Source organism: Micropterus dolomieu, linkage group LG20 (assembly GCF_021292245.1).
Source record: "Micropterus dolomieu isolate WLL.071019.BEF.003 ecotype Adirondacks linkage group LG20, ASM2129224v1, whole genome shotgun sequence".
In the NCBI taxonomy this organism is placed as follows: Eukaryota; Metazoa; Chordata; class Actinopteri; order Centrarchiformes; family Centrarchidae; genus Micropterus; species Micropterus dolomieu.
Genome location: NC_060169.1, coordinates 5,753,688 through 5,765,471, shown reverse-complemented (window position 1 = coordinate 5,765,471; position 11,784 = coordinate 5,753,688). Strand labels below are relative to the sequence as shown.

Here is an 11,784-nt window from a genome sequence, read left to right as displayed (position 1 = left end):
TGCCTGAGGATATGTTTTTTTTTTCTCATTTTATTTAACCTTTATGAGAAAAAGACCCATTGAGATCAAATCTCTTTTTCATGGATGCCCTGGCCAAAAAAGGCAGCAGAACAGCAGTTTTTCCATAAACATACAAATGATACAAATATAACACATTAATGCCAAGTTACACAGACCCCTATATAAAAGTAACAATACAATACATTGAAATATAGTACATTTATATATCTTCAGACACCTATATATAAACACAAAGGGGAACCAGCCGTTTTGAAACATCTACATTCGTCCTTTAAAAACATCAGTAACCGAGGATTTAAACTCTGAAAAAGGCGGCAGCATCTCCAATTGAAGAGTCCCCAGTAAGGAGATATATGTAGATGGTGCACAGTAAGAAAAGGCAGTCTTTCCTAGCCTTGAACCTACCCTAGGAACTTTTAAAAGCAGTAGCCTGCTGGATCGCTAACTTTACTTAAGTAAAATATATGAATACTTCACCCACCACGTCTAACCAAGCACCCAAGATTAAGACCCAGCCTAGCTGTGTGGTGGAACCTCCGTCAGGATCCACTTTGTGGACTCCGCTTTTAATACCATCCAAAGATTCCATGATTTGGAATCTACACCATCTAAGCACTCCCCTCCTCTGAACAATTGCACAATCTACACAGTTCCCTCAGTGACAATTGGCAAACTTACCTTTGACCAGTATACAAAGGATATTCAGTAAAGGAGCCGGAAACACTATCCGCAATCCATTATGTCAAAGGACTCAATGGCTACGTTCAGACTGCAGGCCTTAATGCTCATTGCCCATTTTTACAAGATCCGTTTTTCTTGGTTTGACAGTTCACATTATTGTTTAAATGTGGTCCATATCAGACTCCAGTGTGAACTGTCCACGGCCTGAAAGTGAATCTCATGTGCAGAAGAATAAAATGTCACACGCAGCACGCTGTCGTACAGAAGTAAACAAGCCACAGAGCTACTTGCTAACCCTCCCGAATTTCATGGGAGACTCCCGTATTCCATTAGCCTCTCTAGGTTTACTCCCGGAATTACATCTCTCCCGAATTATGACAAATGTTCACAACTTTCTGCCCTTTCCATGACCTTTATTACTGTTTCTGGTGCTGTACAATGCATCTGCCCGACAACTCCCTCTCGCTCTCTCTTTCTGTCTTTACTGCATCCGCTCGGATAAGTAGCATGCACGTAACTGTAGCAGATGATAGCAAGGTAGAGGAGGAAGAGAGCACATGTATGATAATGGCCTTTGTGGAGCTTTTTCGTTCATCACGGCTCCGTCTAGCAGCGGAACGGCTGCTTTAGAGTGACGTCAAAGTCACATCAGTTCTAATCTGAGTGTCCAGACTCAGGTCGCATTTAAGATCTGATCTGTATCGGATTTGGACCACATATGAAAGTGGCCTAAATCCGAACCGGAAAAGATCAGATTCCATGTGACTTGGACTGTTCACACTGTTATAAAAAAATCTGATCTGAGTCATATGAGCAAAATGTCAGATTTGGGTCACTTCTGAACGTAGCCTATATGTCGCCCTGCAACTTCTTCTACTGTTGTACCAGAGTATTGTTCAACCCTGCTCTATTGATCCACCTGTTTCTTAACATGCTTTCTGTTACTCTGGGCGCAGGTACAGGTCCCTGAGGTACAAAAGGCTCACTTTGGCAGTTTAGATAAGGAGTCTAGATAAGGACACTATGGGTTTTGCTCTCACTGTCCTGTCTGTAGTTGTTCTTGTATGCCGTTTGTGGTGTACATTTTTGGGAAATGATATGTACGTAGAATAATGTTGAATGTTAATTGGTGATTTACAGTTCTGTGAAAAAAGAATTTCCCCCTGGGGACAATAAAGTCTAATGTAATTGAATCTAATAAAAGAAACTTGAAACTTCAAAACGAAGTTTAGTCATTAAAACAGTTTAGATTTAGAAATCACACCTCTTCCGTGATGTGTAAAAACTGTTTCTTTGTTGAGCTGTCTATTGGCATCACCATCAGATTTATTGTATTACTAATTAACAGGGGGTGTGGTTAGCACTCAGAAGTGCTACACATACCTGGTATTATGATTAATGATAAAAGCTCCACAGCTACTGGACTTCCTGAGTTTGCTTTCTCCTTACTAATCGTTTAATGGAACAAGAAACCAGAGACACCAGAAACTACTTTTCACTGTGTGTCTGTGTGTCCTGTTTAATGCAGTGACAACAATATCATTACCAAAACCCCTTCCAAATCCAGACACAAGGAAGAATAACAATACAGATTTCAGCACAACGCACCAATTACAGAAGCAAATGTGCAATCGTGTTAGCGTTGTGAAATATGAGCAGTCGCCTCACTGCGCCGTGAACATTTACTCTGTTTTACATTCATGCAGAGGATCGGAAACCCTCGAGAAGAAGCTGAAGGAGAAGCAGGAGAGGGAAAAGGAGACAGAGGCAGGATTTATCTCTCCCAGCAGATGTAGAGTGCGCTCCTGGGGCTCCCAGTCAGCAGCCAGGACAGTTTACAAGCTGCAAAATAGATTGATTGTCTATGGATCCCTGTCCCTGCATGGCTGCCAACTCTGAGCTAATTAAAGAACACTTCTCCGGAGAAACACTGAGCAGCAACCAAGCACATCCCATTCACTGTCAAGAAAACATGTTGCTCTAAACACCTTCAGTGGAAAAACATTGTAAAACAACTATGCCAGAACAGGTGTCACAGTACTATATGTTAAGGAATAGCTTTCTCCATACAGATAAACATAGAGAGAACATATGCATTGTGTTGTTAAAAGCTGACAAATATGTCAGTGAACTTGTTTCCCTTCTTTTCCTTGACATCTGTGAGAAGTTCAGGGATGTCGAGAGCAGAGGATATTTTCAATCAGAAAATTTACTGTAGATGAGCCATTAAAAAACTGAAAGCCTGCAATCATCCGTTCCTTTGAAGACACAGATGCTGAGGTATTCATCATTCATTTTGCATTCATTTCTCCGCATGCCTTAATTTCAGATAACAAAAGATACAGCGTCACAGTCGGAGCCATAGGGCCAGCAGTTGTTGGAAGCTATCATTTTTCACTGTTGGCTGGCATGGGCCAGTGGGAAAACTGTCTGCAACCAATTTTATTTAGGAGTAAAAGTAAAAAAGACAGGGGTAATGCACATTTGGTACCTTTGTACATGTACAAAACAAATTTCATAGTGATAAAACACCCACTTTCTTTCCTCTTTATGCCATGCCTACATAGTACACAACCATAATATTATTATTCTTTTTCATCATCATATCTATCACTAAGAATTGAATGAAATTTTCTGAGTCTAGTCTGGTGAAGTCTGCACCTCAAAAAGACTATCTTGAAGTCCGTGAAAAAAGGCTGCTAGAGGCCCCTTGTGGCCTTGATGAATTGTGGATTTGGACAGCCCTCAGCACTTTTGGACTCCCCAGGAACGCGCCTGTTATGTCCACGAGGCTGCAAGTGCGGTGAACCTCGGACATTTGAATTCAGCCAGTGTTTTCATGCTAATCTTCATCAGGTATTAGGTTTACGATCTCCACGTTTTAGTTTAGCATATAGGGTATTTGGTCATAAACCAAATCACTGGAAAGATTTAAATTTAGACATGATGATGGCATTAGGTAAAAAGTCAGGGGATCAAACTGATCCTCTGGGGAGCATCTGCAACAAATTTTACTGAAATTCATTCAATAGTTGTTTTACATTTTACTCCACCAAAAATGTCAGTCTGCTGGTGGTGTTAAATGAAAAGTCAGGGAATTATGGAATGGATCTGTACCAAATTCAATATTTGTGTAGATATTTTACTCTTAACCACTCCTGGAGTCCATGTAACGTGGCAGAACAACATGGGAATGAATGGTGAGGGGCTACAGTATGACAACCTGTAATCATATTTACCCTATGGACCAAGAATTACGTCCAGCTAACTAGCCACTAGAAAACTTCCCAACAGGCTACCGAACCATCATATATCAAACTAAAACCTCCTTCTTCAGTTCAGCAGATTAACATTTTTACATATTATGCAGAAACAAGAGTTTTGTGTTAACTTTTTCTCCCAGTCACAAAGTTCTCCCAGTTCAGAGTTGTGACGGGGGTGGGGTCTACCACTAGTTTTATGATCTTTTTATGGACTGGTGTCTGTGTGTGTATTTTACAGTTATGCCATTATGTAATAAGATCTGATGAGTCAGCATTGTGTTTGCAGGCATGCAGACGTACCAGTGCAGGAGTATTCATCCACTCTGATGAAGCCTGGTAGACAGTCACAGCGATGGCTGCCGGGCAGGTTGACACACACCGTGTTGGACTGACAATAATGCATCTGGGTCGCACACTCATCAATATCTGAGGACAAACAGAGTACATACAGTGTGATTCCTCGTGCAACTGATGAAGCAGGTAGTTGAAGCTCAATAAACAGTCAACTTCTTGCTTAATAACATAAATAATTGCCTTCACTGAACAATTACCCTGACCAACAAGGCACGTTCTTCAAAGAAGTTTGTTTTTTCCCCAACTGAAATTGAATATATAAATTAAATATACCAGGCAAGAGAGGACAGGAAAGAAAGAAAGAAAGGGGGGGATAAATGTTATATAGAAAGTAGATAAGTCAGAGGTTGAGAGGAAACAAGAGGACCAGAAGGAAAGGAAATAAAGGAAATATGTTAAAGAGAATAGGGAGAGGACAGGAAAGGAAAAGAAAGGAATAAGTTGATGAGATAAGGACATACAAACAGAAGAGGACAAAGGACAGCAGGGAGAGCAGCATCTTTCCTGAGATCCATAATGTTCAGCTAATAGGACACATTACAGACTCTCTTCATACACAGATTCTCTCTTCCTAATGTAGCTTGAAAGACATTGTATGAGATGGATGACTGCTGATGAAATGGGATCGGAAACACACAAGGGAGGTGTTATGCAGAAGAGCCTACACGTGTGTGTGTGTGTGTGTGTGTGTGTGTGTGTGTGTGTGTGTGTGTGTGTGTGTGTGTGTGTGTGTGTGTGTGTGTGTGTGTGTGTGTGTGTACAGTACAGAGTATTTATGTGGATGTGAGCAGCTGAGAACTAGTTTCCTGAGGCTAACAGGCCTTTCCACCACTTAAGGGAGTCTATACGCTACACTTAAGGGAAGGAGAGAGTAAGGAGAGTATTTCCATATCCTCTCCTTGGATAAATACATTCCAGCTTTGAGGTTTTCAGTTCACACTTTCCCCTTACAATAGAATGAATTTGTATGAAGTATGTAATTGACTTACATGCAACACCCAGAGGTTTTTTCTCTGCAAATTTCATCCTTGGAGAGTGTACAGTAGGAGTGTTGAATTGCAAAATCAAAGAGAAACGGATTGTATATTCAGGCGTACAAAACCTTACTGTCATTCAGCATTAAAAGCATTGATCTGCTACATCAAAAACATGGAACTTATTCAAGTGCTTTGAGGCTGCAAAACAGTATCTGAATCCAATTTTCATCTTGTCCTGAAGCACTACTCCACCCTGAAAGCTGCTCATTTGATTAACCTAAAGGGTCATTTTGGTATTTTTAAACCTGAGACCTATTTTTACATATTTTGGTAGCTGCAAACCAGCTGCAGTGGCTGAAATGTATTCCTTCGGGGCAATTATCCCCGTTGAAATGACAAAAATTGCTTCCTTTGCCAGGCTCAGACTGGACTGAAAAATAGGGCAAAGGTTAAAAAATATCACCAAATTCGAAGTCGAGAGCTCACCCTTTTTGGTCAGCTTTCTTTTAAAGTGGGAAAAGCATCTACTGTCAAGTCTGATGCACAATGAGGCTTTCTGATCTGCCGTTCAGAGGTTTGTGTCTGAATGTATATGTGAATGTGTGTGTTTGCCCTCTGCAGCCTCCTCTTGGGAGTGTTGTTGCAGGTGAGGTCTGCTGACAGAACTGGAACTGTCATTTCACACAGGGGGGAATTTTTTTTTTTTGCATTTGCTGGTGTGTGTCTGTCTCTGCCTACCTCCTCCTCCTGCTGCTGCTACACCCCAGACTGCCTCCTCCCACCTTCCTCCCCCCTCTGAGCTCACTTTCTTCATCCCCCTACTGCTTTATTCATGCTGTGATGTAGGTCAGGGCTGGGGATGAGAACAGCTAAAAATAAGGCAGGATAGGACTGTGAGCGTGTACGTGTGTGCGCGTGTGTTTGCACCAGCTCATCCATTTGTGTGTATTTGTGTGTTTGGGAGAGACTGTGTGTGTGTTGAGTGTTTGGAAGCTGTGAGGCAGAAAGAGAGAAGACTTCAATACTATTGTGTGGGTGTGGGTGGGTGTGTTTGTGTGTGTGAATATGTGCATGTGGGAGTGAACGTGGATATGTACACACTATCTGTACTGTACAGAGGTTAATGTAACAGCTTTGTATCCATTTACATTTATGCAATTAGCTGACACTTTTGTCCTCTGGAGCAACTAGGGCTTAAGTGTCTTGCTGGTTGATGGGTCACAGTGCGATTCGAACCCGGGTCTCTCACACCAAAGGCATGAGTCTTATCAGTCTCTTAGAGCAGCTCATTTTCTGGTCTGTTTGAAGCCCATTGGATAAAGCTGCTGCTTCAGAATGAGAGAGATGGAAACAAATTCAGAGATATACCACTCTGGACATCAAAAATATTAACTGGCACTTGGTGAAGACAAAGAGATGAACGTTTTTGTGCGTGTGTGTGTGTGCACTCCCATACGCCCCACATCCCACTCCCATGTTTCTCAGAGATTTTCCACTCAACAAGCTCAGAACATTTAACAGATTTTCTTTCCAGATTTTAAGTTTCACTCAGCAGGGTGCCTCCTAAACAGATTTCTGTGAAAATTGGTTTATAGATAGAATGGTGTTTGGAAACAGAATAACTGATTTGACTTTGGTGGTGACACAGACCTCAGACTTTCATCATTAAATATGGATCACTGCTTAGCTAAGAAGCAAATTAGTAATTTAGTACTGTACGTTTGCAGAGTCAGAAACTCAATTTTAACTAAGAAATGCGACGTTGGGTCCTGTAGTTTTTTCTCAGTTTAACTTTTGTATTATTATATTTTCTGTCACAGATTCTGTAGTATTTGCACCACTACAGCTTTTGTTTTGACTGTATTTCCTTTATATTCTCAATTTCTTTTTCCATGATGACCGTTGGTAAATTTGGCAATATTCTGTTGCATTCAGGCTAGAGAGCTCACTTGTGTCCAGCAGTTAAAATTTTGAAATAAAAAAAATACTGAGTAGATGTATTTTTAGAATGTTCAACAAATGCTTTGCTGAAATAAATATATCAGACACAATTTATTATTTCAGGCAGAGTATTTTTTCTATGTCTAAAAAACATTATTTAAGAGAGCAACAATATCGCAATGTTGTAATCTCTTATTTTAACACATCTCCATCCAAAAAGAAAACTGGATTAAATTCGAGCTGATCGTTTATATTAACTGTCCATGGCCTGACAATTCACTTTACTTTGCACAGCATTAGGTTTCACAGTGGTACTCGTCCAACATCCAATCCAGCATAACTGACCAGAATATAAAAAAAGTGTCAGGGGGACGAGGAGAAGTGTAATGAATGTGAACAATATTAATATGTAGGAATGAATACATTAGATTTATTTGCAGACACCCAGACCTTTAAATCCTCCTTGAAAAGGTACAATGTGTAAGAAGTGAGACTACTCACCACCTGTCGAATTCATACAGCAAAAAAATGGGGGGCAGCATATCTCATACCAGGTCATAACTGCTGATAACTGCCACAAGATAGTTTGCTCGGTAAGATGTGAAGCTAACTTTGCAGTGCCATTAGTTGACTTAGTTGAGTTTGATTGTGTGTTTTATGACGAGTCAACAAAGTAATTAAGCTAGTCTTAGTTCAGTGAAAGAGAGAAAATTTGAATTCAGAAGGTATAATGGTGTATTTTTTAGTTTGAAGAGAAAAACCCGGTATAAGAAAATGTCCTTTCTTGACATCTTGAGAGTTTGTTTATTTACTAGACAAAAATGCTAAAAGGGCTTGTGAAACATAGCGAACTTGCAGCTCGCACACATCTCCCACCTGAAACTATTGGGGGACTATCACGTCTTGGCTGGGGCTAGCTGGTTAGCATGTTCAGTAGTAGTAGATATCTCTGCTACACAATATACAGACGTCTTTGTTATGTAATCTTTTAAATAGTTTAAACTTGAATTCTTGCCATATCTTGCACATTGCACCTTTAACTTTAGTCAACACTAATTTAAAAGCACATATGACTATTTATGCAAAAGCATTTATTTTGTGACCTTTTCACAAAATAAATGCTTTTGCAGGGGTAATTTTTGACCAGCTGCTTATATCCAAGTGTCATCACCTCTCCTGATACAAATCTCATCACCGTCTCAGCAGCTGTCTCCTTCACACACACACACAGCAATCAGCATTTCCCATTCTTTGACCTCTCTCTCACTCTATTTTCGTGTAGCTGATCTCAGGCAGCAATTACACACCATGATAATTGAGGCTTGCACAGGGCATTGCTTTTAGCATACAAGCGTGTGCATGCGCGCACACACACACACACACACACACACACAGAAAGAGATGGATATTTCATTTATTGTCTGTAATGCACTTGGTGTAAACAGCTAATCAGCTTTTTTCCATTTGACTTCAGTGAAACACAATAAAACCGAAACAGTGTGAAGTAGAAAAAATACATTTTCCAATAATAGGCATTTGAAATTAAAGTTAACTTAATGATGTTGAAGTTCTGAATATAACCAATTTTATTGCGCAGTGACTGGGTTACAGTATTGCGTTTACTTTTTTTGGTAACAAATAGTGTAAGCCAGGATTACAATTTCCAATTCAGTAATTACATTACAGTTGCAAGTCCAGTAATTCCTTTACTCCAACAGTTTGAATGGTTAGCTTACTTGCTGACATCTCATTGGGAGATAGATCAGAGGATCATCATCACATTTGTCTCTGTGCATTCAACAGAGACTGGTCTTGCATGTGTTAGCTTAGCACAGGGGCTGCTAAGCTAACACATCTATGCTTTAAATGACTCCAACAGTATCTTATTACATTGTGTCATCTAAGAATAACTTGGGTTTTGATCAAAGTGAAGTTCAGTAATGGTCGAATACTTTTGTGGTGTGTTTCCGGCACAAGTGTCTCCACTTATGGTTAAATAGCTTGATATCAGCTGCTGTCATGGCAAAAGAAAGAAACTGACGTTTTTTTTATGAAGCCATAAGAGTGCTGACTGTCGCCCCTTTCCATCGTCATAAAAATCCATTTTATTGAATTATGTTGTCAGCTGATCTCACATTCATCCCAATATTTCTGTCCCCACAGGAATCCTTCTCTCTGGAGCAAATGCAGCAAAACCTAAAATCTTATCAATGGTTTGATGCAATTACAATGCATGAACACCTCTTTGATTTAGTGATGCTAAGATTGTCTGATTTCATGCATAATATGATCATCAATCTCAATTTTCGGATTACAGTTGGTCAATCCACTATTCTGCTTTAGGGAATAACATGTTTTTGAGAATTTGTTTGCCTATTCTTAGGCACACTTTGTGTGAGGTGATTGACAGGCAGCAGAGTGCAACATAATGCGGTTCTGATATGAAAACTCACTCAGCACAAGCAAATGATAAAAGACCTCCCTGTGATGGACTTTTATCCCTGTGTGTTTTATGTATTATATTTCATACTGTATAAGAATGAATGGCAGGATAGGACTGTGAGCGTGGCTTCCTCTGGAGGAGTAAATTAATCTCAGCCAGCAATTATATACCACGATAATTGAGTTTTATACACAGCATTGCTTTCAACAACTTCGACATGTGAAGGAGGAAAGTGAGCCTGTACATCTCCCACTATGCTCTATAGGCAGAAACCTGAAAAGAACTGTAGTATTATGCTTTAATATGGACTGAGCCACAGAGAGGGCCAAATCTTTTTCATGACTGGGGTTTCATCTCCAAAAGGGGGGGGGGGGTGGGGGGTGCACAGAGGCCTCAGATGGCTGAACCCAATGACTAAACACTCTTATCTTTCAGTGCTGCAAAGAAATCAAACAAAAAAAACCCCAATCAACATGCAGCGCAGGACTACACCTCTCCCTGATGCTGCATTGTCCCTCTTGGAACCAGAAGAGTAAAATAACTATTGGATGCATTTAATTAGAGTCTTTAAAGAGCAGGAGCTCTTATCATCATTATATCCTTCTAGAAGATGTACACAGGGGAGGAAGTGCTCTGGTTGAGCAGATTAGAGCCTGCTCAGGAACGTGCTGTTTGCATTGTCTGTCAGAGAACAGCTCGTAGGTAGGAGAACTGAATGATGGTGTGGTTCTCTATCAGAAGAACGAAACTGTGTGAGCAAGCTGGTTTAATCTATCTGTCACTCAGCATCTCCAACTAGGAGCTGCCATTCACTGAGCTGCACACTGACAGACTTTCAGACAAACACTTTGAAGACTGAAACTCTGTCCTTCTGTCAGACAGAGCAGAGTAGTTTACCTAGATGGCAGGTGCTGTGTGTGTGTGAAGTGAATTCCTAAAAGCAAACTGAATTTGTGTCTTTAAAGCAGAGAGATGTATATCACAGAAGAAAGAAACAATCCACTGCGGCAGTCTCTGATGTTATATAATGAAATATCAGAATAGAGAATGAGTCTCATCCAGACAGTGAAACAAAGCAACATATAGCACAAAGTTTTCCTGTTGCAGCTGTTGGTGTTTATCTGAGGTTAACTTTCCTCCAGCACTAAATAAATTATGTAAAAATAGAATGATCATTTTAACCTCTTTGGTACATTGCATGCTTACAGTAACAGTAAAAGTGTACAGTATACAGTACTATGTGGTCTTTCAGATAACGGTCAGACGATGCACTAGGTCAAAAAGCCAGAATTTACATACTATTTTGAAGGTGTTGTAATACTGTATAAAACTGTCCCGTAAAATCCACAATGTTGGAGTCCAGCCTCTCAGAGTCTACATTGTGGTCACTTACAGTTACTGTGCTGGCGTGTTTAGGGTTAAGGGGAATATCTGGCTTTTAAAATATTTTGAATGGACAGACTGGACAGATACCAACGCTTTGACCTACAGAATCAGCAATTATCAGCATACACCCACTTCCTTTCCCATCACTTTTTTTATTATCCATTATTATTATTATCCATCAATAATACAAGGGAGCATCATTGCGGAAATTGAAATTGTTATGTTTCCTGGCTGCACTGAAAAGTATTACGTCTGGTAATATTTTGTACAGTTTGACTCATCTAAGACCTTAGACTCAATATATCTTAATGCTGATTGGCACCTTGAAACCAAAAGTCACTCATTGAACCACAACAATGCACTGGCTTTTGGGGGGAATGTTGAAACTCAAGTAGACTCATGAGATCAATGAACAGCTGGAAACATATCTTTGTGTGTGTTTAATACTGTGACCATTTAGAGTAAGGCTGAACGATTTTGGAAAATAATCTAATTGTGATTTTTTTTTAACCAACATTGTGATTGCAATTTAATATGCGATTGATTAATTAACCTTCTGTCTTATTCAAAACAGACAAGCAATAAATCAGTGTATAGTATGAACAACAGATAAGATAGATTAAACATAAACTGTTCTTTCTTGTAGGTCAGGCCTGTGTTATGATGAAATTAGGTAATGATTTAATTGCATGAATAACAGTTCAACCACCAATTAAGG

General features: G+C 39.8%; 1 protein-coding gene across 2 annotated transcripts in view; it reads right to left on the bottom strand.

Moving 5' to 3' along the window:
* The window catches only part of LOC123958845 (protein kinase C-binding protein NELL1-like), a 282,963-nt gene that overhangs the window by 78,709 nt on the left and 192,470 nt on the right, over nucleotides 1–11,784 (bottom strand). For both annotated transcript variants that reach the window (XM_046032522.1, XM_046032521.1), the window contains exon 13: nucleotides 4,266–4,391. In XM_046032522.1, coding sequence (XP_045888478.1) covers nucleotides 4,266–4,391 — 126 coding nt within the window. The remainder of the gene's footprint in view (nucleotides 1–4,265; nucleotides 4,392–11,784) is intronic.